Genomic DNA, 27,451 nt, shown 5'->3' with positions numbered 1-27,451 from the left:
TGCCTCCCCTGTGGTCTCCACACTTTCAGGCTATCTGATTTATTGTGCTAGCTGTAAGTGATTGGATATTTCATGGCAATTCATTTATGGCAAATGGCTATGTAAATGATTATCGATTGGGATACACATCCTGCCATAATAAGAAAATGTTTACATATGTATATGCACACACACATTCTTACTTTTATTGTTTCACAGTGAAACCTCATTAATTCATACTTTTCTAAGGTGGACTTTTTGATGATTCTACCCAGGTAAATAAAAATTTCTACTGTATATGGAAAAAAGACTTCATTAAGTAGGTTGAAACTATAGATGAGATTTTCAGAAGGGGTACTTTAACCTACATACTAAATTCAACTGTAATTAAACTGCATATTTTAACTACAAACATATCTCAGATATTCAATTTCAAACAAGAAGTGGGATGGTAAGAGATGGATTTTTGAAGGGATGTCTGAAGTGAAAGGGAAGATGAAATGAAGATGTCTGGGATGCCTAGCAGAATAAGATGGAAAGCATAATGTAGTCTGGGGTGGGAATGGTAGTAGACTAAATGCATTTATGCTCACTCATTACCAACAGCTCAGACTACTTTCTAGAAATGAGTAGGTTAAGTGCCTCAGAGATTGGTTTCTGGAAGTTCAATGGTCCAGAGGATGCATTAGCAGGAAAATGGCAAGTAGATGGTCAAGATAGATGGATAAAAGTTTGTATTGTATATGGAGAAATGAGAAATTACCTTCCTCTCTAAGGCACGTGTGGGCTGAGGTTAGATAGAAGTCTAACCCATACCACTTGTTGCAAACTGTCACACAGTGGAATTTGAATGTATAAAATACAGGAAGTAGCTTCAGACCCCATTCTTTTAAAAATAGGAACTACAGCTGGTTATACTGACAACTGTGGAACACAAGAGAAAATCAGAAGTAAGGACTAAAGTATAAACAACAGCAATTTTTTAAAAGGTACACTACTTATACACAGATAGGATTCAGTAGTGAACAATGGTAGCCTAGTTTGGTGCCATTTAAGGGCATTTTGTGCTGAGTACCAATCTTTATTATTTATTAAGCTAAAGGAAACATATGTGTCCTTAGTCCCATTCCAATTTCTGTTGCCTTAACTGCTGCAACTGTTGCCAGACAGGGAAATTTTGAGGTGGAACTTTCCCAGAATTCCCTTTGTGTTGATGTAATCTGGCTGATTTCCATTTACTTATGTGATAATTCTTCCATGAATGGAAAAGTTACACTATAAGAAATCCCTGCTCCAAGGTCTCTGATACATATTTCAGCACTCTGGGTTCTTATTGACCTTTGTGATAATTTTCTATACTTTGCTTTCATTTTATGCCTCCTGCCCAACTAAATAAGAACATGAAGCTAGAAATGTTTCCTTTTTGCCCTCATATAGAGTTGCTTTTTCTTCTGGGAAGAACAAGGTTAGGCATTTGGGTGCTTTCCATGAATGGGGTGGAAACAACACTAGCTTCCTACTGGCCTGGAATCATGGAAGTTTGCCCAGCTTCGGCCTGAATGTAATGTAATTTGGACTCTCTTTCTGATGGTGAGTTTCTTCTCCTCTAAGTTTCAGACAAAAGTGACCAAATATTCTCCCATATTTGTGTGGGTTTTTTTGAGGGATGGGTCTAAAAATTAAGCAACAATTGCATATATTGTCTAATGTGGTGGATGTATTATTTTGTTTTGTTGATCTTCCTTTTTTCCCTCTTTCTTTTGATAGTGGATATAAGGAATGACTCACTGAATAGAAGAGGAGATAAAGATATTTTTAGAAATGAAGCTATAAAAGAAAAATCAACAAAAATAAGGTTTTTAAAATTAAAGATTCAAGGAGATCTTCCTGGATTATTGTAGTTCGTAATGTTTTTATATTTAAACAAAGAGTTCACATTAGTGTTCAGACTAATGGGCTCCAATAAATCAAAGATCAAGGCTTCTTAAACCTTTTCTACTCAGGATACCAGGTATATAAATATATAAAATAGATATACAAATCAAACACTTATTGATAATAAATCATAAATGTGTGAGCCCCACATTCAGTTATGAGACCCCATATGGGATTGTGAACCACAGTTTAAGAAGTTGGGTTATAGACAATAACCATTATTCTTTTAGAGACAGAAAGCCATGTTGGTGTAGCTGTGTTTTCAGTGAAAAGCTAGAGACTGAAAAAAATGAATGGGATTGTGTTGCCTGAATGATTCTGGTTGATTTTGTTGTTGTTCTACTCATATTCACCTTATGAATCACAGAGTTATAAATTTGGAGCTGGAAAGAACCATAGAGATCATCTAGGTCAACTTCCTCATTATGCAAATGAGGAAACTGAGACCCAGAGAGATGAAGTTTCTTGCCTAAGATAACCAACCAAGATTTCAACCCACGTCATTTGACTCCAAAGTCAGCAAACTTTCCATCTTACCACCCTATATTTCAAATTGTCTGCTCACCTGATGCAATATGTCTAAGGCAAAACAAAAACAAATTGTCTTCATCTTATTCTATATAGTATTTCCTAGTCCTAATTAGGATAACATCTTCTCTTTCTTCTTATGAAACTTTGATGTAACAATTGAGATTGTGACCTGATGGTGTACATCCAGGAGATGATTCACCATATAGCCCTGCAAAGTTCCTAGAAAAGGCTGACATTACTATTATATGCAAAGCATTACAATGTTCTTACCAGCATCATTAGGAAAGATTATTTTAGAACATTGTTGCCTCCCTGGTTTCAAATCAGCAAAGATGGGATTTTCCAAACCAAACTGTACAAGAGGGTACTAAATAGTCCCCCAAGTTATCTGAATACTTGAACATAATCTTCCAAGGTAACTTACCATATCTCTAGAGAGTAGCTCTCCCACTGAGGAAAGTAGGTTCCATGTAAGCTAAATATATTCTTCAAAGATTTCCAGAACAAAATAAAATGACCCTTTCTTTAAAAAAAAATGCCCTTAGTAAATAGAAAAGTATTAATTCCCATTAATTATTTGGCTCATATTTGTCTAAATGAACTCATTTTTGGGACTCATGGCTATCTTAAAAGGTTATTTTACTTTAATCAGCCATGTTATATTCTCTTGGCCCACAAAGAAAAGTCTCTCTTACTCATTAAATAATTGTTCTCTAAATTCAGAGATTTGGATCACAGAAACCAAACCCAATCCTTTCAGACTATAGGAGGTGAAATTTTACACTCTAAGGAGAATGGAAAGCCCTAGAAGATAACCTAGGCTAGTTTTGACCAATATAGGATTGTTGTGATTGAGATTTAAGTCAGACCAAAAGAAATGGGCAAATGAAGCATTGTTTTTGGCACTCGGCTCCAAAACAAGTCAGCAATGAGTGATTTGTTTCAGGAGATTAAACCCACACACCAGGAGGTTCATGACCGCCTCTCACAAGCCTCATCAGGAGTTACCCAAATTCCAATCCCTGAACTGCTCCTCAAAATAAAACTCGGCTCTAAATGGTACACCTGTTTTGGATTAGTTACAATAAATCAACATCTGTGCTTATTTCAGTTACCCTGGACAGGTGAAAACAAAGACATGTTTTTAGCAAGCATACTAGAAAACAGAGGGGGAAATGAAAGGGTAAAATGTGGAAATGGATAAAATAGTGTTATTATAGTTGCAGTGGAAGAATGAATCACCAAAGAAGCTTCCAAGTCCTGTGGTAGGATGTAACTATTAACTTGACCAGTAAGTGCCTACACATCTAAAATTCTGTCACCCCAACATGGCTTTATCATTAGCATATCCCTCCAGCCTACTCTCTAACTCCCTGGTTTCCTAATCTGTATTATCCAGCATTATCACCATAGGTGAAAAGACTTCTCTGCCCCCATTGCCTTTTGTATTTTCATCCTTATTCAACAAAGCCTTCCACAGTCTATTCCACTACAATCTATTCTTTTATTGGTCCCTTCTACTGAGTTTTGGGTATTCTCATTCTATTGTAAACTAATTTTCTGACATTTTTTCTAATTCTGCTTCTCCTTCAATTTACCCAAAATGGAGTGGAATCTCAATTTTTTTCCCAGGATACCACTACCCTCTTGATTCCCTAGGTTTGAAATCTTGGTTTCAAACTCAAATCTTTATTTTTATTCACTCCATATATCAGATAGTGGCCAAATCTTGTTGCTTCTGTCTTGACAGTATATTTCAGATCTATCCTTTTTTTCAGATCAGACCACCCTAGTTCAGTACCTCATTAGTTCTTTATTGGCTTATTGCAATAGCTTTCTAATGGGTTCTCCAATTTCTTCCTTTTCTAAGTCATTTATTATACCACAGTTAAAGTGATTTTTTTAAAAGAGCAGAGCTAATTCTGTCACATCCCTATCCAATAAACACTAATAGCTATTACCTCTGAATCACATATAAAATCCTCCCATGGTCAGGCTTTTCACAATCTGGATCTAATATAAATTTCTAGTATTATTACACCTTACTCCCCTTCACATACACTATAGTATTCTTTATACATACCACTTTCTTTAATATCTCTACCTTTGCGTTGGCTGTTCCTTACAACAATCATCCACTGCTTCCTTACCTCTGCTTCTTAGAATTAATTCCCAGTTATTTTCAAGTTTCCTCCAAATGCCATCTCCTACATGAGGCTGCTCTTTTTTTAAATGGAAGTTTTTTTATTATTATTATAGCTTTTTATTTACAAGATATATGCATGGGTAGTTTTTCAGCATTGATAACTGCAAAACCTTTTGCTGCAATTTTTCCTCTCCTTTCCCCACTCCCTCCCCCAGATGGCAGGTTGACCAAAACATGTAAAATATGTTAAAGTATAAATTAAATACAATTTGTGTATACATGTCCATACAGTTATTTTGCTGTACAAAAAGAATCACCATATAGTATTGTTGTTGAAGTATATAATGATCTCCTGGCCTTGCTCATTTCACTCAGCAGTTCATGTAGGTCTCTCCAGGTCTTTCTGAAATCATCCTGTTGGTCATTTCTTACCGAACAATAATATTCCATAATATTCATGTACCACAATTTATTCAGCCATTCTCCAATTGATTGGCATCCACTCAGTTTCCAGTTTCTGGCCACTACAAAGAGGGCTGCCACAAACATTCTTGCACGTACAGACATGAGGCTGTTCTTGATCCCACCAATTGCCAGTGCCTTCTGTCTCACCCCTCCCCATCATTGTGCAATGATTTTGAATCTGTTAAAGTTAGGAGCAGAGCTGGAAGATGCCCTTCCTCCCCACTGTTAATTCTAAATCAATTATCCTGGTGTCATCCTCAGCAAACTCTCCTTTTCTGCAAGTTTCAGCCATGACAATTTCATCCTGATTAATAGTTTCAGTTGACATTCAGGACACTTCCTCTCCTTCTTCAATGCATCTGACTCAACAAAAGTCTTCCTCTTCACACTGTCTTCTGCTATTATCCTTCGGGACATCAATTCACATTTTAATAAACCTTTTTAGCATTGTGTTCATAATTTCTCAAGCTCTTCAAGACCAATTATCTCCACCTTCCACCCACTTCAATGAACTACCTATAAGACCATATCTTATTGCTCACTTTCACTTGGATCTGTACCACTTTTGAGATGCTGAACTCCAAAGTCATCCAATCATAATCTATCCTTCTACTTCTTTTATACCTTACTACTTAAAATTTATTTTTTGCCCTTGTTGTTATCTCTGGTCCCTCTACTCCTCTTTGTTTTCCCAGTTCCTTCATCCCATTCTGGCTTTACTTGCTGCCCTCCTTACTCAGCTTAGACCCCACAGTCACTTTGGGAGCTAATGCATATTCATCATCACTCTAGAATTCCTCACTCATTCAATAATTATAGCAAATATTTAAAGTTTGAAAAGGACTCTCTTTCCATTATCTCATTTAATCCTCATACTAACCATATAATATGGTTATTTAAAGATGTCATTATCTCAGTTTTACAGATATAGAAACTGAGGTTTAGAGAAGTTACATGACTTGCTTGAGGTCAAAATGCTTCTAAGTATCACTTCAGATCCCAGGACTCCCTGACACCACATCTAGCATTGTATCCAGTAAACCATGATGCCCCCCTTCCTAAGTATACTTGACCTTGTACTGTTCCCATCCAGCTAATCCTTAGCCCTGGGTAACCTTTACCATGTGTTTTCTCCATTCCTGTTTCCAAGGCTTCTGAGTTTTGATAGACAAAGTTATGTAACTATGCTGGCTAAGTATACTACAGATTCATCCTATTTATCCTCAGTGGGCCACCCTGCTACCTAGCACTCCTGTTTTTCATATTTTATTCACTCCTAATATAGTCTTTACAATTGTTATTCCAAACCTTCTGCACTCTCCTCAAGACCCCAACCCCATTCCAGACTTAGTCACTTTTTTTAAGGTTAAACATGTGCATTATAAATATATTTCCATATTTGTCATATTGTACATAACAAATGTACAAATGGTCTAAAAAATCAGAACAGAAAGAAAAAATAAACAAAAAGTCTGAAAATACTATGCTTTGATGCACATTCAGTGTCCATGGTTCTGATTGTGAATGGCATTGTCCATCTCAAGTCTATTGTAATTGTCTTGAATCCCTAAATTGCTGAGAAGAGCCAGCTCCATTACAGTTAATCGTCACATAATCTTGCTGTTACTGTGTCCAATGTTCTGTTGAGTCTACTCACTTCATTAAGTATCAGTTCGTGAAAATCTTTCTGGGCTTTTCTGAAATCTGCTTGCTCATTGTATCTCAGAACAGTAATATCCCATTATATTTGCATACCATAACTTATTCAGCCACTTCCCAATGATGAACCTATTCACTCTTAACAGAAAGCCTTACTTTAGGCTCTCTGTTACTAGAGAGAGTAGTAGCCTCTCTACTACTAGTCTTATTATTTAATGACATTAGACATCTATTTCAGCTCTCCTCCTTTATGTTTAAAAAAAAGCCCTCTGTGTATTTGCATCCATTCTCTGCTCTTTCCCTCTTAACTTGGAAGGTAGACTTGTCCTTTTATTACAAGACTAACCCTTTCTCCCTAAGAACTTGATCCTCAAATCAACAAGCATCCATCATGTACTGACTATGTGCCAGAAACCAATTCCCTGATCAACACTGGAGCTACAAAGACAAAAGGAGTTTCATACACCAATTGAAGAGACAATATTTAAATAACTATGTACATATAAGAGATATTCAGAGTGAACTGGATTTAATTTCAGAGAAGGTTAACATTGAGGGGTACTAAAAAAAAAAACCTTCTTGCAGAAGAAAAGATTTGAGTTGAGTCTTGAAGGAAGCTAAGGAAACCCAGAAAGAGAGACGATGTGGGAGAGGGAATCTTGTGTGTGAAGAATAGCAAGAAAGACACTGTTTCTGGATTATAGACCATGGTAAGAAGCAATGAAGTGTAAAAAGATTGTATAGGTAGGAAGGGATCAGATTATGAAGGGCTTTAAAAACTAATAGAAGATTTAAAATTTGATCGTGGAATTAAAATCAATTATATCTATACTTTTAAGATTGATAGGGAAGCTGTGAGAATGGAACTGAGAGGAGAGCAACTATTTAAAGCAGAAAGATTATTGCAACAGTCTAGGCCTGAAGTGATGAGGGATTGCACCAGGGGAACAGGTACAAGATAAACACAGGATGGTGATAGGATGTGTGTGAGAAGTTTTTTTTTTTTTTTTAACCTTCACAAAGATAAAATAAGATTACTTGGCACCAGATTGGGTAAGTAGAATAAGTAATAGGAGTCAAAGATGAAACTTAGGTTGTGAGGTTGGGTAATTGGGATTATAGTAGTACCTCAATAGTAACAGGGAGGTTCAAAAGAGGGGAGGTTGGACTGGGGAGCAGGCAAATCATGAATTCAGTTTTGGATGTGATGAATCTAAGATGACGATGGAACATCTAAGTTCAGATGTATAATAGGGAGTTAAGAAGTGAAGGAGGTCAGGAAAATGATTAAGTCTTGATAAACAGATCTGAGGAAAACTTGACTTCCGGTTAAGATGGCGGAGAGGAGGCACATAGCTGTGTAGCTCCGTGTTTTCTCTCACTATCCATTTCATTACAAGCCTCTGAATTAATGCTTGACTGAAAAAAAACCCACAAATAGTTACCAAGAGAAGTCATCCTTGAGATTCGCCAAGAAAGGTCTGTCTTTACTGGAGGGCTGGGATGGTTTTAGATCGGGCGCAGGCAGCGGGCAGCGGCAGGGAGAGCACGGGAGCAGACTGGAGAGGGGGTGGGGCGTGATCTCAGCCGTCTCTGCGGGGAGAGCTTTGCTACAGGTTTGGATACTTTGCTCCGGCAGTAAGTCAGCAGCCCAGCAGAGAAGCTAAAAACACCAGGGCTGAAGAATATAACCCCAAACAGCTGGAGTCTCTCGGGACCTGGCCACCCCTCCCCCACAGTGTCTCAGCACGCTCTCGGATCTCAGAGCGCAGGCTCAGCACAGTCGGGCTAGTGCCTCACTGCTGCCCCCTCCCCCCCCCCCCCCCGCAGTCTGTAGAGGAAGCTAGGTAACGCCACCCAGCCCCTCCCCCAAAGAAAGACTCCAGTTTTTTCTTCTTTTCTTTGCTAGTTTGTCTTTGATTATTAGACAGAATGAGCAAGAAACTGAAGAGGACTTTAACCCTTGACAGCTTCTATACAGATAGAGAGCAGACTCTAAATCCTGAGGAGACTAAAAACAGTCTCCAGGTGAATCCCCAAAGGAGGAGATCATCTGTTCCTCAGCACAGATGAATCTCATGGAGGAAATTAAAAAGGCTCTCACAAGGGAGCTAGAAGAAAAATGGGAAAAGGAGAGGGAGGCTTGGCAAAAGGAGAGGGAGGCTTGGCAAAAGAGCCTGGAGAAGTCAGTTAAAGAGAGAGTGGATAAAGAAATAAAATCCTTGAAAAACAGGATTAGTGAACTGGAAACAGAAAACAGCTCTCTAAAAAACAAAATTGGCGAAATGGAAAAAAAATTCCACAGAACAAAAGAACTCAATTGGACAATTAGAAAAAGATCTTTAAAAAGTGAGTGAAGAAAATACTTCACTGAAAATCAGAATTGAACAAGTGGAATTGAATGACTCGAGGAGACAAGAAGAAACAGTCAAGCAAATCCAAAAAAAATCAAACAATGGAAAAGAATGTGAAATACCTTCTGGGGAAGACAACAGACCTGGAAAACAGATCCAGGAGAGACAATCTGAGAATCATTGGACTCCCAGAAAAGTATGATGAAAAAAAGAGCCTGGACACTATTTTCCAGGAAATTATCAAAGAGAACTGCCCAGAAGTCATAGGAACAGAGGAAATAATAAACTTTGAAAGAATTCATCGATCACCCACTGAAAGGGATCCTAAAATCAAAACACCAAGAAATATAGTGGCCAAATGCCAGAACCCTCAGACGAAGGAAAAAATATTGCAAGAGGCTAGAAAAACCCAATTCAAGTATCAAAGAGCCACAATAAGGATCACCCAGGATCTGGCAGCATCCACACTAAAAGATCGAAGGGCCTGGAATATGATATTCCAAAAGGCTAAGGAACTTGGTATGCAACCAAAAATAACTTACCCAGCTAGAATGAGCATCTTTTTCCAGGGAAGAAGATGGACATTCAACGAAGTAAGCGAATTTCACCTATTTTTGATGAAAAAGCCAGAACTTAACAAAAAATTTGATCTACAAATATAGAACTCAAGAGAAATCTAAAAAGGTAAAGATTAATCTTGGGAACTATATTTCGGCTATAAAGATGTATAAAGAATACATGTATACCTTGTTCTAGAAACTGATGTGGAAAGGACATTGTACCAGAAAAAGGGTGAAGTGGGGGTAGTACATCTCATGAAGAGGCATAGGAAACCTATTATATCTGAGAGAAAGAATGGAGGGGGATGAATATAGTGGGTATCTTACTGCCTTCAGAATTGGCTTTAAGAGAAAAATTTTAGATAAACAGATTTGAGAATCATTTTCATAGAGGTGGTAATTGAATCTGTGAGAGCTGATGAAATCATCAAATAAGATGGTATGGAGAAAGAAGAGGAGATTGTAAAGGACAGAGCTTTGGAGACTCCTCTGGTTAGCAAGTGTAATTGTAGATGAAGACTAGCAAAGAAGACTGAGGAGCAGTCAGATTGTCAGGAAGAGAACCTATCCTGTTAAGCCTTCATCAGGTCCTTACTTCAGAATTCATCACTTTCCCATGACTTCTTGCAATTTCTAATTTCTTCTCTTCCCTACATCATTTCATTTTGCCTACAAACTAGTTCATCCCCTTTATCTTTAAACCAAAAGAAAAATCAAAATACCATCATTCATTCCTACTACTATGTGAAAGTCTTATCTTCTCACTTTCTTTGTCAAATTTGTTTTAATATTTATTAGTATCTTTTGTTTTTCCATCACCTACAATTCCTACTCTCTCTTTCTCTTTCTGTCTCTGTCTATCCCTATCAGTCTGTCTCCCCCTCTTTCTCTCTCTCTTTCATCCTCTGTCCCTCTCCCTCTCCAATCATCCTTTAAAACAAAGAATAAAAAAAATAAGAAAAACTGCTTAGAAAAACAAACCAACACCTCAACTAAGTCAGATAATATATGTAGTTTTCATCACCCATTAGTCCCCCATTTCAGCAAAGAAGGAAGGCTTTTTGTCAAATTTCTGCAATGAATAGTTTATATTTACTAATTTCTTATCCAGATAAATCTCAACTTCTTGCAATCTACCTTCTTGATTCTCATTCATGGGAAACTGGCTTCTCAAATTTTACTATGGTCTTAATTTCCAAATCCAAGAGTCTTTATCTTTCTTAGCCTCCATGAAGTACATATTACCCCCTTGGGTTTTTTTTTTTATTCTCTTTTTTTGTTTTTTTGCTTATCTTCTTAACTGTTCTCCTATCTCTCTGAATATTCTTTCCTTGCCTCCTACTCCAGATCTTCTTTCTCTTCATACTCTTGAATGTAGGCAGTTCTCCCAAGGGTCTATTTGTTCTAACTCCCCTTATATTCTTTGGTATTCTCCGTTGCACCCATGTCTTTATCAAGAGCCTCCATGTAGACAGCTCCCAAACATTTTTATTTCTAGCTTCATTCTCTTTCCCAGTCTCTGTTTCCTCATTTCTTCCTAATTACTAAACATCCCTTCTTGTATGTCCCACTGACAATTTCAAACTCACTTTGTCCATAGTCAAAGTTGTCTTCCCTTTGGTTTCCTTATCCATTAAAAAAAAATGAGAGAGATTAGATGACCTCAAAGTTACTTTCCACTTGAAATCTCACTATAATCTATGTCCTATCCTACCAAAAAAAAAAACTATCTCTTTTCTTCACTTTTCCATTTCTTTCATGTAAATGGCACTATAATTCTCAAGTCTTGTAGATTTTACCTATACAAACCATCTTGAAATAGCAGTTTTTTTCACTTCCTAATTTTATCACCACAATTCAGGCTCTTCTTAATGTTTTTTTATTATTGTTGTTATAGCAACTTTCTAACCTCTTTCTCTCTTGAATTCATTTTGAACTGTGCTTCTAGATTATTCTTCCTAAAGTACAGCTTTAATCTCATATTCTTCAGGCCATATTATTGAAAGAGACCTTAGAGATCATCTAATTGGAACCCTTCATTTTAATGGGGGAGGAAATCAAGAGGTTGAATGATATCACACAGCTAAGTTGGTGGCAGAACATGGAGTTCAAATTCAAAGCTCCTGAGTCCTAGCTCACCTACACCATGATGTCTCACTTATCTCATTCCCAAACTTTTATTGGCTGCCTATTACTGTCACATGAAGTCCTTAGTCTGGCATCCAAGATCCTATATAATTAGGATATAAAATCCTTTTTGGCCTTTTGTGTCCCATGCCTTCCTTTCATATACCCTATGCTCCAGCCAAACTCAACACTTTTTGGTCCTTAGACATGTTCCACATTCTCCTTATTCCAAGGCTTTACTCTGTCTAAAATACCTTTCCCCAACAACTTTGTTTATTAATATTCAGATTAAACTTCAAAGCTTAGTTTATTGTTCCCCCTCCCCTGAGGCAATTGGGGTTAAATTACTTGCCCAGGGTCACACAGCTAGGAAGTGTTAAGTGTCTGAGAACAGATTTAAACTCAAGTCCTCCGGACTTCAGGGCTGGTGCTCTATTCACTGCGCTACTTAGCTGCCCCTGCTTAGTTCATTCTTATTCTTCATGGATGTCTATCCCAATCCTCTTCAATTCTTAGCCTATGTACATTATTCTTAACTATTCAAGATTAAATATCTTGACCATCCATATAGCAAGACTTGCATGAAACAATGAAATGTGAAATGAGCAGTTCCAAGAGAATGTTGTACACATTAATAACAACATCATTTTAAAAACAACTTTGAATAACTAAATAGTTTTGACTATTATAAATACGTAAATTAACAACAAAGAACCTATGAAATAAGACACTATCTGCATCTAGAGAAAGAACAGATAAATAAAAGTATTTATGGAATGACTTCACATATATGTGTATATATATATATATATATTTGTCTCTAATGATGGCCATCTCTGGGGTGGGAGGGGAAGGGAAGAAAAAAGGGAAAAAAAGGAAGTTACATGATAATTTTTTATATGTTTAAAAGAAAAAGTAAGTTGTACATAGTACAATTTGGAAATTCTTAAGTTCAGAATAAAATAAACCCCAAACTGTATTACTTGGTTAAATGAAACACTAAAATGTTCTCTCCTTCCACTGATACATTGATTTGTTCTATAGCACCTCATATGTCTTATTCATTAGGGATGTACGGCATTGTTTTGATTTGCAGGTCCACAATACCTGCTCCAGGAGATACTACTGGTCATGAGTTACTAAACGAATATACGATCAAATCCCGCACTGCTTATAGAGATTATATCATGGTCAGATTCAAAATAAGATGGGCCTAAGGGATGTCTTTCAGGCCATAAAACAGATTTGTTAGAAGGGAGAGAGAATATATGTAGTAAGATGAGGTAGAAATATTAGGATAAATAAAATAATACTTGGGTTATTATATCTCTGCTCCAACTAGCCACAAATGATGAAAAGTTTATGTTGCCTGGCCTCTGAGCACTTTTATAGATCTTTTAACACAAATGGTAGGATTACAGTAAGCCAGATCTTAAGTACACATCAAAGTAACCAGCTAGTTCAGTCACCAGGCTGGTCTTACAAAATGGGCTTCCTGATCAAAGAGCAGAATCAGCACTAATTACTCTGTGAGTCATGTACTGGATAGTTCTGACAGTGCCTTGATTATAGCTCATTAGAATAGGAGTTCTCTAGCTCTTTTTTGACTTTGGCAGTCTGGTGAAGCTTATAGACTTAGAATAATGTATTCAAATACATAAATAGAATACATAGGACTATAAAAGAAATAAATTATATTAAAATACAGTTATTGAAATAAATTTTTAAAAATCAATAACTTCAAGCTAAGCAGCTCAGAATTGGAAGCTTAGGTTTTAAGAAGTTTTGAGCATAATATTCATATACTAAGCCCATTTGGGGCAGCTAGGTGGGGCAGTGGATAGAGTGCTGGGTGTGATGTCAGGAAAACCAGGATACAAATTCAACCTTAGAAACATCCTACCTGTGTGACCTTCAGTAAGTTAATTCAGTCTGTCATTAGAGGAAGAAATAGTAAGCCCCTGTAGTACCTTTACCAAGAAAATCCTATGAACAGAGATCACAAAGAATCAGACACAACTGAATAAACATACTAGGTCTATTGGTGGCAATATTAAATGATACTAATAGTTTTTTAGTGCTTTTGTTATCAGTGATTTGTTAGTATCCTTGATACATCAAGAAAAAACAATGAAAGCATCTAGTACTATAGGTGTTCATTCCTGGCTGACTTATGGTAAGGATATAGACATAAAGCCCACTAATAAGTAGGTATTTATGGATTGTGATCTATCCCATTAGAAGGAGCTTCCACACTGATGAGATCACAGCTTTATCTGAACAATGAGTATCACCACTGCTGTTATTACTATTATTTGGCCAGGAGGGTTAGCTAATGCATGGAATCATAATCCAAAGGGACTTTCCTAGGTTAAGAAAATACACCATCCAAAGGCTGGCTCCTGTGAACCTTTCCAAACTTATTTCATATTGTCTCTCTGCACAAATTCTATGTTCTAGTTAAACTGGATGACTAGGAAGCTCATCCCCGCACTTATGGTTTTCTTCTACCACTTATATATAAACACAAAAGAGTTCATTCTTCCTTTGTGTCACATAAAATCCATCTCTGTCCCAGATACTGAATTCAGCTCCCTCGTGTCTGCATCCATTCGTGCTAGCAAACAAACGACTTTATGGGATAACTGCTCTTTCTCAGACCATAACATCATTTATTGCTTTTAGTGCTACTGCATATTGCTTAGGCTTAGAGTTCTTTTGGTTTATTATTTTTTCTCTACTTAATCCCCTTGTTTGTTTTTTTTAGTCAGTAAATAGATATGTTGATGACAGATATAGAAAATTAGATGTACTCTCACTCATGGAGAAATGCCAATGTCATGCCTAGTACCATATCCTGGGATGGTGCCCTACACAGAGTGGACACTTGAAAATGGTGTTGATTGACTGACCCTTTTACACAGAGAAACAATCATAGAATCTCAGGATTGAAAGGACCTGAGAGGTCCTCAAGTCTAATCCTCCTACTTGATCAGGAATTCTACCAGTTTCCCCTGCCTTCTTTCTGTTGGGCCACTCATTGAGTTTGACTGAACAAGTAGCAAACTTTAAGTAACTGCTTAGTTTCTTTTTATGGATGAGTTCCAACTATTGGCTTCTTATACTTCTGGCTCCTGGTGGTATTCCCTGAAAGCCAAATGGCCTAGCTCTTTTTGTTTAGTCATTTTTCAGTTATGTCCTACACTTCATGACCACATTTGGGGTTTTACTGGGCAAAGATACTGGAGTTTTTGTTGTTGTTGTTGTTGTTGTTGTTATTTCTTTCTTGAGATCATTTTTAAAGGAGAAAAAACTGACACAAATTGGGCTAAGGGACTTGTTCAGGGTCACGCAGATAGTAAGTACCCGAGGATAGATTTGAACTCAGAAAGATGAATGTTCCTAACTTCAGGCCTGACATTCTATTCACTGTACTACCTAGATGCACAGTCCTGACCCAAAACCTGATTAAAGATTCAGTTCCTGCTACATTAAGTGTGCTGGAGATAGAATTAAGTACAATAAGACTTGTGCTCCAGAAACTTACAATTCAACTGGGGGGAGGGGGGTGCAATAAAGTAAAAACAAAGACAAACTAGCTTGTATTAATTTGGAGAATTGTTATAGACAATAATTGCTATAGGTTACTCTCCCATATATGGTCAGTGTTTAAGTCTTTTTGATTTTACTGCTTCTCTTACATGGGCTACCATACAAGTTCAGGCCCTCAACACCTCTCACCTGAGCTAATGCAGTGACTTGTCAATTGATCTAATAGCCTCAAGCCTTTCCCCTCTCCAACTCATCCTCTATACAGTTACCAAATTGGTATTCCTAAAACTCAGGTCTAACATAATGGTCCTCTCTTCAAGAAGCATCAGTATCTGCCAGTTGATTTCTATATAAAATATAAATTTCACAGTTTGACACTAAAATCCTTTCACTCTCCAATTAAAGCCTATCTTTCCAGACTTATTTCACTTTCCTTTTCTTTACATGTTCTAATTTTTTGTCAAACTGGCCTTTTTGCTGTTATCCACATGTGATGTTCCATGCCTTTGATCAGGTTTTCTCCCATGCCTGGAATACTCCTCTCCTCCCCACCCCTCTTCCTCCTTCTCCTCCTCCTCTTCACATCTGGGAACTTCTAGTTCCTTTCTAGGCTCAGGTCCTACATGAAGTCTCTCTTGATCCCTCCCAGTCATTAGTGTTCTTTGGATCCCTAGAACCTAACACTAGGTGCCTTGCACATAGTAGGTGCTTAATAAATGCTATTGAATTGACAGGACATTGTGGAGGGTCTCAAGAATCTGTTCATGCTTAAAGGATGATAAGAGAAGAGGTGAGGGCTAGCCATTCAGGAAACGGGTTAGGGAAGTCACATAGTACATTTAGGGGCATGAGTGAGAGTTTTACTATGGGAACTAAAGTTGGAGAGGCAGACTGGGATTATTTAATCTCCATTATCAGACTAGGGTAATAACATTTTTCTGGGACTATCTAATTTATCCAGAGCATTGCAATAAAGATGACATGGGTTCTGTCATAATTTCTGCCTATCGCATTGTCAGAGACTAAACTCCCAACCTCTGACAGTCATCCCCAAAGTTAATGGCACTGTCAAAAGGGGAGTCAGGTAAGCTAAGAATGGCTTACCATAATTACATCTCCACTATTAGAAAAACAACTCAAAGACATGTTCTACTAATGATCAATCAATCAATGAGTAATTATTTTATTATAATTTTTATTCATTAAAAACCTACTATGTGCCAGCCACTGTATCTAGCATTGTGGATACAAAAAGAAAAAAACAAAATCTCTGACTTCAAAGAACATGTGTTTATACATACATACATGCATATATATGTGTGTATATATGTCTGTAGTATAATCACACATATATTGTGTATATATACATATCCATTCCTTGAAGGCAGAGACTATATATACATGTATACACACACACACATACATATGTATATACATATATTCTTGTGGAGACAATATGTACAAAATAAGTCATGCAAAATAAATAGAAAAATACAATGATCATTCAGGAGTGCCATCTTTGCATTTAAAAGAAAATACATTTGCATGAAATAGTGTTTGTGATGTATGGAATAAAATATATCATCCTTTCATGAAAAAGCTTATTATTATTTGTTATTGACACAGCATCTAGTTAAAATACATAGAATGTAGTGCAGTGCTTCATAATTACCAAGTGCTGACTCCCCCATTCAGAAAGTTTACAAAATACCTTAATTGAAGATTATATTTCCATGTTGTACATATGGGAAACCCATTACCCGATCCTCCCTAGACCCCAAATGCACATTCTGTGGGATAAAACTGACAGTTACCCAGCAGGACTCTTCATTTAGGAGTGAAGCTTATATGATTCCAGTGAGGCACCAGAAGAAACTTTAGATGAGTAGAATGTCATTCCTAACCTCAGAATTGGACCAGCACATTGAGGTTTAAACCAGAGTAAAGGTTTTGTTGGTGTGACCTTTGGAGAAGGTTCAGATTGGCCTGAGGTACCCTCTCTGCTCTCAATGGCTAAACTTCTGAGATTAGGTTGGGAGGAATAGATTAATGAGAGTGAACTTGGATAAATACTATTTCCAATAAGACTAAAACAGTTTTGTTGTGTTGTGTTGTGCTTTATTTTGCTTTTACATTGTGAAACAGGAAAGCAAGTATAAAATCTGAAGACATGAGAGGAAGGAGGGTATCAATAGTTTTAAAACTAAGGTGTATGAATTTATTTATTAAAAATATGTTGATAACTATTTCAATATAATTGGTATCCTTTATTATCTTGTATAGTTTATTTTGTGCATCTAAAAACATTCTGAGAAGGCGTTATAAAAGAAATAAAAGGGTAGAAATTTTTTTTGTTTTGTTTTTCCCCCAGTGCTGTACATAATATTCTTTTTCCTGACTCTGTGACTTAACATAGATTGTGCCCCCTCCCTGGAATGCTTTCCTTTTCTCCATCACTTCCCCAATCCTTTCCAGGCTCAGTTCAGGAGCTGCCTCCTACTTAAGACCTTTGTTACTTCTCCCATTTGTAAGTGCTCTTCCCTTCCTATCCCAGACTATTGCTCTTTGTATTTATGTACTTTGAATTTCCTTATCAATATATATGTTGTATACCTCCACTAAAATAAAGTTCCTTGAGAGACAGACCAGAAAAATGATTGTGATGAAAATCAAGAAACTAGAAAAGGAGTTAGTCTAGAGGCCACCAATTCTACCAGAAGACACTTAGAGATAAATGAGTCATAGCATGTGCCCATCAGCTAATGGAAAGAGATGAAAGAGAAGAGGCACCTTTATCTCAACCACCCTGAAATCCAGGATTTTCATCTTAATCCTTAGGTCCACTTAAAGTGGATAGGAGGTTTAGAAGCAAAAGTTACAAACCCCAAAAATTAACTCTTAAACTTCAAAGTCTTAGGATAAAAGCTTAAGGTAAAACCAATAGATTTTCCCAATTTTGGTAATACATTTTTCACATGATTCTAAAAATTTCCCTGTGGTCCTCAAAGCTCACTCAAGCCTTGGGATTAAGATGGGGTTTGTTATGAATGCTGACATAGCTTCCTGTTAAGAACACAAATTTGTATGGGAAGAAGACTCTGCCTTGTCAAATGTGCCAATCCCTCCTTCTTCCATTCCCCTAACAATCTTTTTCTATCCAAAATAGATATTATAGAAAGAAGGAGCCTTCTTAGCACCTAAGTTGTATAGAACTGTCTTGAAGACACAGTTCCCTTTGAAGTTGCTGGTTGTTCCCATAGTGGGAATCAGCTCTGTTGATGATCACAGTAAAGTGAGAATGGACCATCTGACTCCATGTAAACTGTTTCTCAGCTTATTTTCCAACCTAGGTCCCTGCCTAATTTCTTTATTTTATCCCAAAGATAAAAGTTGTTCAAGTTGCTTTTTTTGATGAAGATGTTTGTGACTGTGCTGCTATAAGTGAGAAAGTATAAATATTTGAGTATAGATCTTGGAATGGACGTAACAGATAGAAATTTGGCTTGAGGAATGAAAGTATTTTCATTTAGTAACTCTCAATGAAAAAAAATGACATGGTAGCCAGTCATCAGTGGGTTTGGAGACTAATGATGGATATGGATTCTTTTCCCTCACCTTCTCAATTTAGTGCATCTAGGACAGATAAAATCAAGCCTCTGGTGGTAGTGGTTATGTCCCTGCCACCCCTTTTATAAGGGAACCTTTATTTTTTAATTCCTATTTTTTCTCATATTCTATCATCTGAACAGATATCAGATTCTATAGGCTTTTAGTAAAAGGGATATTCTGCCTAATGATATGCACTAGAAATCTATAGACACATGAAAAAGATAACTAAAGTATGAGAAAAGCAACTTTATGATCAGGAAAGGAAATGATGTATAAAATTCCAGAAAAACTTAAAACAACAACTTATTTTGTATAACTATTTGAGCAATCCAGTAATTTAAGCTATATATGGGAACAAATTTGTTGCAAATTATTTATGTGTGAATGTTAAATGACAGCAGTCATAGACCTGTTATTAGTGAGATTACATCTATACAGCAGACAGTGAAATGGAAATGTTATGTGGCTAAGTTGCCTGGTTTTGACAGCTAAATAGAATAATCCACCATGGAGGTTGTACGGTCAGTCTGTAGGAATCCCTATACTGCATTTTAAATGGCCTAATATTTAAAGTTTTTTCTAAGAGAGTTAAAAAAATCCCTGAATACCTTTGAAAGTGTACCTTTAAAAGCCTTTGAAGTTAGAGTTTCATCTTTCCTGGCAGAAGAGGCAGGCAAGTGACAAATAAGTTGTTTGTTTGTTTTGGCAAAAACAAACAAAATAACAAAACCCAATTTCTGCTATAGACCAATCCCCCCCAAAATCAATAACTCCTAACCTCTTAATAATTGTATGTCATATAAATCATTACTAGGAATCAAGGACAATTTTCTAAGATATTGCATAAATTCAAGACATTATAACTTTTATTATATCGCCTCAAAAGTCAATTCAAAACTTTAAAAAAAATTGGACAAAAGTATTTCTTAAGAAGCAAACTTCTTTATACTTGAATTATTTCTTTGCTTTTAATTCTTTCTTTTTAAAATGCTTCCTCCAAATAAGCAATTAGTGGAATTTATAGTCATTTGCTTAACTCTTTATTTTCTTCTCTGATACCTAATACTACTGACATATACCATAATTTACAAAGTACTTTCATAGAGTCACAGATAAAATACATATAGTTAAAAGTAAAAGGCATTGCAGAACCACATGATTTATCTAGCATGACAAAATGAATAACATAAATCAAAATATCTAGAAATTACCCATTCCCACAGGGAATATGAATTTGTCAGGTCCTACTTTTCAGAAACTGCTCCCACCAAATATGACTAAATAGAGAGAAAATTTTCAAAGGCTATACTCAAAAAATTTGCTTGAGAAACTTTCTGAATAGAGAGACTGCCTGGTAAAACACATGCAGAGTATGAAAGATCAGGTTTCTCTATACAGCTGTCCAGAATCCCATTAGTCCCTCTTACTACTGGCCGTCTTTTTCTATAATTAGGATGGCTTAAGGTTTATCTGGGCCTTTTTCAAAACCAGATTTCCTTCCTAGCAGCAGCAGCTGTCACTCACTCTTGCCTTAATGGTATCTGAGGGCTTACTTGTGATTTACATTATGGTGGAGCTCATGGGAACCTGAAGTGGGGGGATAAGGACATGGAAGGATGCTTTCTGTTCTGTTAATTTTTGGAAAGGAGTCTTACCTGAGGATGGGCATGTTGGTTTACCACCTGATCTTTATCCAGTAGGCCTTTAGTACCCTTCCCTTTCTTCTTCCATTCTGTCTCTTCTTTTGTGGAAAGTGACTCTGTTGGCGCTGGAAGGGTTTCCGTTTCTTGCTGTGCTTGGGTCGAAATGGTAAATTCTCCTCCATGGAATTGGGAATTAAGATGAATAACTTCTGCCTCTTCATGAAAACTCTCTCTTGTATCGCCTTGGCTAAATTCAAGATTCCTGACTTCTCCAGGACCTGGGAGGTTAAGCGTGCCATCTGTTGCATTTTCTTTCAGGTTGGTGTTTGGCTTCCTGGGTTTCCCTTTGCTCCCTGGTCTTCTCACCCTGACTAATTTTTGTGAGCCCTTCTTCCGCGGCAGGTCTCCCTCCACACTTTTCTCAGCTGGGTTCTCCACAGGCTGGTTTGTTGCTGGCTTTTCTAGCTCATGAGTCTGGGGCACCATCTCTCTAGGAGTCTTCTCCATGTTCATCAGACTGTCAATGGCAAGGTATTCTCCTGCCTGGTGACTATCTGCATTTTCTCCTTTCATTCCTGGTTGATCACTGTCATTGGCTGGAGAAGCGGCAGGGAGCTTATATCGCTCTTGGTCTTTCATTGGGGATGTTTCATCTTGAGGGTGTCCCAAAGTAAGAGTCATTCCTGGTTGCAAGGCAGATTGATTGGAAATGGGTAGATTGCTCCTTCCAGCTACTTCTTGTAGTTTTGAGTGATGATCGCAGAAGCCAGTGGTGGTATCCATAGGCACAATGTTATCTGACACCTGACACTGATGAGCCATTTCACTGTGGAAATGCTCACACCCACCTAGACAACCCTCTCTGAATTTTGTCTCTTCGTCATCTCTTTCTAATAAAAAGACAGGGTCATTCCCTCTGAGGTCCTCTTGCCAGATCGCATTAGAGTAATCTGTCATAACATCGGAACATTCCAAATACTCAAGGTCATCATCTGAAAACTCCTCAGTGCAGGTTAGGTTTATCTCTGGGCAGAGTTCAAAATCTGTGTCAGAGTCTTCACTGGAAATCTCTGGGGAAATATTCTGCTTGGTTGTGGAGTTGTACACTGGATAAATGGACGTGGTTTCCTCAGACAACGCCATGCTAAAGCTAATATATTTCTGTATTTTAGGGTCTCGATGACTAGATGGTAAGACTTCATCATTATGACCATAACTGGCCATGCAGTCATCAATTAATCTTGATGGTTTGGAATGTACCAGCTCACTGCAACATTTTTCCAGTCTGTCTGTCTCATCCCTGTCTTTAGGGGAAAGCAGATCAAATGTATTTTCCTCTGTGTAATTAGGATTAGAGTAATTTTTTGGAGTTTGAATAGTGCTTTTGACACCTGTGTCTTTTTCAGGACTCTGTGTCTCATTATCATTTTTGGAGTATAATTGTGAGAAGCAGAAGTCTCTGAATTGAGGGAAAGAAGAACCAGACAGAATAGAAGTGTCCTCAGTGGCAGTCCCTTCCTCCTGGAAAACTTGTTCTCTATCATCAACTTGATGTGAGTTGTCCTTCTTGTAAATCTCAGTCTTATCCTTGCAACTCTTAGCAGCATCTTCTCTCAGGTTAGGGTTGAGTTGTGGGTTCTCTGAAAAACACTCAACTTCAACAAAAGCTGAACAGCAAATCATTCCAAAACAGTTCTGAGCAGAAATCTGATAAACCGCAGCATCATTCTTGGTGCAACTGAGGTAAAAGAGGAAAAAAAAAACACATCATTTACCACACGATGGATAGACTCTCAGTAGAGTCTCAAAAAACTTTCCACAACACTTCCCCAAATGGAGAAAGTTGGCTGTTTACTTAGATGAAAAAATGTCTCATTTTCACAATTTCCCTCCTACCAGGGAGAAATGTTATGATATTTTTGGAGTACTGGGAATTGAAAAAGTACCATTCTAGCATTTGTTTCCAGGCAAGAAATTGTGACTTAAACTCAAATAACTACCATATTCTGCCCCATATAATTGAGACAACCTAAACAACAACTGTATTTAATATCATGTTAAATATTGTGACTTTTGCCATAGATCTCTCTGATTACAATGCCCCTAATCATAGAAAAATGAGTTTTCTAAGTACAGTGTTCTTAGCCAGTGGACTGGCCAGTGCTATCAACCATGGTTCTTTTTTTAAGCTTTTTATTTACAAAACATATACATGGGTAACTTTTCAACATTGACCCTTGCAAAGCCTTCTGTTCCAAATTATCCCCTCCTTCCCTCCACTCCCTGCCCTAGATGGCAAGTAGTCCAGTACATCCAGTCATGATTCTTGAGTGATTCTGGCTGAGAATGCCATCCCTAACAGAACATTAAGCTTTTTTGTGCTTAAAGTCTATAGAGTTAAAAAAAAATTAATTGACTCTGGTGCTGTATTCAGTTGTTCAAATATGAGCAAACATCACTTGGGCTGCCTTAGTTTTTTTTTCTCCCTTGACCCTATATAATTGCCATTAGAAGGGAGAAGTGATATGGTATGAAAATTCCAAATGCTGAAGTAAGGAGTCCTGGGTTTGGGTCCCAGCTCCTGAATTTCTTAGCTGTGTAAACTGAGGTAAATCATTTAACTTCTGTAAACTTACTCTTGACCTCCTATAATATAATCATAATAATATTTGGATGACCTCTTTCTTGTAGCTATTCTGACCCTTAAATGGTGTCATATAAGTAAGGGTTTTTGTTTGCCAATAGAATGCAAGCTTCTTGAGGAAAGGGGCTGTTCACTTTTTGTCTCTGCATCCCAGATCCTAGCACAGTGCTTGGCACACAGGATCATAAATTTACAGCTGGAAGTTTGGGACCATTGATTCTTGCCCTTTCATTTTATAGATGAGGAAAATGAGGCTTAGAGAAATTAAATCAGTCACATAAATAGTAAATAAGGCAGGATTTGAATTCTAAACCCAGTTAGGAAGATTTGAGTTCAAATCCATATTCAAACATTCAATAGCTGTGCAACCCTAAATCAGTCACAACTTCTCTTGACCTCAGTTTCTTCCTCTGTAAAATAAGGAAAAATAAGAACACTTCTCTTCCAGAATTGTTGTGAAGATCAAATAAGATATTTGTAAAGCACTTTGCAAACTTTAAAATGCTATATACATATTAGCTATTATTATCATCACCACCATTAATTATTATAATTCCTGGTTCCACTTTCAGTGCCCTTCCCAAAAAAGTCTGACTGATGTAGCATTGTCATTGTTAATTATTGTATTTTCCCAATTCATTTTTTAATATGGCCCTACCTTGCAGATCTAGAGAGCTTTGGTCAAATTATTATGAACAATAGTTATCTATTCATAATCATACTATTCTATGAATACCTTGCATTTATATAAGACTTGATATTTGGTGACCTTTTACCTACGTATCATTTAATTTCATATTACTAACCCCTGTTTGACACATTTCAGGAATCTACAGCCTTTCAGAAGCAGAATACCAAGTGCCTGGTTCCAATTTGTCAGAGAAAGAAAAGTACATAAGCAGTCAAGAGACATCAGGTAAGGCTGATATTCTCCGAAGGTCTCCAATACATTCCATCAATTAAAAAGGAAGTTAAATTAATAAACACACCTAAAGGATGCTCCAACTCATTCAATTTAACTTCCTCATTTTATTTTTTTAATTTATGGAATGAAACAAGAAGCTTTCTCATTTTAAGAGAAAACTAAGGCTTAAAAATACTAAGTGATTAGTCCAAGATTATACAAGTAGAGAATCTGGCTCCTTTTATGCCTAGTTAATTATACTTTTAGGAAAAGATAATGATTGAAATGGGAATTTTAATATGAGGAGGAGGGGAATAATTCTGGCTCACAGGTAGTTTATGTACCCTAAGGGGAAAGGGGAGTACTAGGAAATGGAAGAAAGGTACAGAAAAAAAAAGAAAAGACAATCAGAAACCATTACTCTTCTTGAAGTTTGGTAGAAATTACAACAATAAATAATTTATGCAGTGTTTTAAAGCGCTTTACAAAGTACTTTGCAAATAGTATCCCATTTTATCCTCACAATAACTTTGGGAAGTGGATTGCTATTATTATTCCCATTTCACAGAGGAAGAAACAGACAGACACAAGTTAAGTGACTTGGTTTAATCTCACAGTTGAGTGTCTGAGACAGGATTTGAACTCAAATTTTTCCTAACTCCAGGTCTAGCACTCTAACCATACAATACCATCTAGTTGCTTCTAGAAAATACTTCTAATGTTGAGAAACAGGGCCCTCATCATAAGTGGCCATTCGGGTAAGCTGTTTATGGGAACTATTTGTTCATCAGAAAATGTAATTAGGACAACTACACCAAAGGCATTAGATATGTGTATTTTGTACCCTTATATTTGTTCCTGGCACACAATTGGCATTTCATAAATGTTTATTGATTGATATATAAAAGCACCCCCAAACCATAAAGTACTTCATGGATTTAATCTGTTTTTGTAATTGTCAGTATTAATAATATTAGTAAAAATCATCAGGAAATCGGTCCATGACAACTCTTTAAGATGGTAAATTGCACAGCTGACTGGTAGTCAGCTACACCAATAAAAATCATGAGCCTGGTCTGAAAGAATAATCAGAATAATAATTTTTGTGATTTTACTCTAGATAGCTATATGATACTTGTCTAGTATATTAAATACTTAATAAATACTTGTTGACTATTGATGTACATCATATAACATACATGCAAATTGTATTTAAGTCCTATCCTATCCTATATTAAATCCTATCCAGGAGAGGGCAGTGTTATACCCACATACCCACATGTATATAAAACCTTTTACCTCCTTACCCCTTTTTCCTAGGATGTCTACTTCACTAGGACAGATATGTGGCACAGTGGCTGGAGAGATGAAAACCAAATAAGGAAGACCTGAGCTTAAAATCTGGTCTCAGACACTTGGTAGATATGTGAGCTAAGACTGTCTGCCTCAATATCCTTGTTTGTGAAATGGGGATAATAATGGATTTTGAAGATAAATTGAGCTATTTATAAAGTGCTTGATAAATATTAATGTGCCATACAAATTCTAAGTGATAAAATTCCTGGATCACCACATTCCTTCTCCTTTTTATTTTCATTCCTAGTTGCTCTCTGAAGCACACACTCACTCAGTTATAAACCATCTCCCTAATCTTTTGGCTTTCCCATATACAATATGTGCAGGTAGGTATTTATGTGCTTTCTTTTTAATCTGAGGATGATTGCATTCTATAATACATTTCTTCCTATAGAATCCTTAAGCACACTTAAGATGCTGGGATGATTATCACCTAAAGGGAATGGAATCACCCACAAAGTCAATATAAATACTTCACCATGGCCTACAGTTACTTGGAAGCAAATTAGAATTATCTGTTCAGTTCCCCATGGTTTGGCATGAGTGGGTGTGGAAGAGTTTTATTTACTCTTTTCCCTTTTTGACATCCTCATAATTTTTAAGCGATATTTTGAAAGGTTAAGAGAGTTTAGAGGGGATAATGGGTGGTAATTCCTAATTTTAATTCTATTTTTAACGGTTTTGCTATTTAAAAACCTTAAGAATTATTAAAGTCGATTTAAGGGAAATCGTTAGACAAGCTCTTTAAAAGCCATGAAAAAGCATTTATTAAATATTGTGTTAAGTGCTAGGAATACAAATAGAAAATGAAATCTCCTATATTTCTTAGGGTAAAATAAGCTTATAAGTCTGACAGTGATGGAAACTGAATGGGGGTTTTGAAATATGCAAAACACTAGCATTACTAGAAATAAATGCTTCAGAGTAAGCAAAAACAATAATAATAATGATAATAATAACTAACATCTACATGGCACTTATGCTGTACCAGACATTATGCTCAGTTAATCCTCACAAAAACCTTTTGAGATTGGTGCTATTATATTGTTCATTTACCAGATGAGGGAAGTGAGACAGAGATTAAATGATTTGTCCACAATCATATAGCTAAGTATCCGAAAGTGGATTTTACCTCAAGGTCTTCCTGAGGCTTCCATTGCTTCCTAGCTGCCCCATGCTAGCTAAAATAGAAATTCACTCTAAAATTGATCTAATGTCTAAGTGTTTAACATCAAAGCCTTTATTTACAGTCAGAAAGTGTGGGCTTATTAATCCATGGAATTCTAAACTGGAAGGGACCTTAATGATCATCTCATCTTCAGCAACAGAAGAGGAAAGTGAAATCCATTAAGGTCAATTGGATCACAAGATTTTGAAGCTATTATGTAACAGAGCAGGGGATTAAACCCAGGTAATGCTAAATCCAATGTGTTTGCTTTTATACCACACACACACACACACACACACACACACGGATTTAACAATGAAAGTAATTTCAATTTCAATTATCAACATATCTTCTGAATCTCCCTCTGCCAAAAACTGGCAATCAATAATTTCTCTATCTACCTTAATAGTCATTTTATCCTTCAAAACGGGGAGGAACTATACAGGAAAATTGATTGATCTGATTCTCACTATAAATTGGAACTAATTTCCCTCTTTAAAAATTCTACCTTTTCAAAAGTTTCCTCTAAGAAACAGTAAGTAGTCCTCGATTCAGAAGGCCTCACATACGTTCTAGTTGTGTGATCCTGGACAAGTCATCTAACCCTGATTACCTCAAAAAAATGAGTGGAAATAATATTCTTGGCCTAATTCTCACTAAAGAGAAGGAAATGGTTATTGTGGTAGTGGCAAAATGTTGGGAACTTTGTGAAGCAGTGACCATTTCTTTCTAAAATTTCTGATAAATGACAGGAAAATTGGACATATTCTGACATGAAGCTAAGAACTGGGGAAAGGAGATTTCTGAAGGACCAGAGGA

The 27,451-nt window shown here is 36.7% G+C and overlaps 1 protein-coding gene across 1 annotated transcript in view; it reads right to left on the bottom strand.

Moving 5' to 3' along the window:
* The window catches only part of ALPK2 (alpha kinase 2), a 155,256-nt gene that overhangs the window by 95,643 nt on the left and 32,162 nt on the right, over nucleotides 1–27,451 (bottom strand). Inside the window, exon 3 of the mRNA XM_051973263.1 lies at nucleotides 20,573–22,298. Within this exon, the coding sequence (XP_051829223.1) occupies nucleotides 20,573–22,298 (1,726 nt within the window). The remainder of the gene's footprint in view (nucleotides 1–20,572; nucleotides 22,299–27,451) is intronic.

This window comes from Antechinus flavipes, chromosome 1 (genome assembly GCF_016432865.1).
Source record: "Antechinus flavipes isolate AdamAnt ecotype Samford, QLD, Australia chromosome 1, AdamAnt_v2, whole genome shotgun sequence".
Classification (NCBI taxonomy): domain Eukaryota; kingdom Metazoa; phylum Chordata; class Mammalia; order Dasyuromorphia; family Dasyuridae; genus Antechinus; species Antechinus flavipes.
The sequence above is the reverse complement of the archived record's forward strand: the minus strand, read 5'-3'. Positions and strand labels throughout refer to the sequence as shown.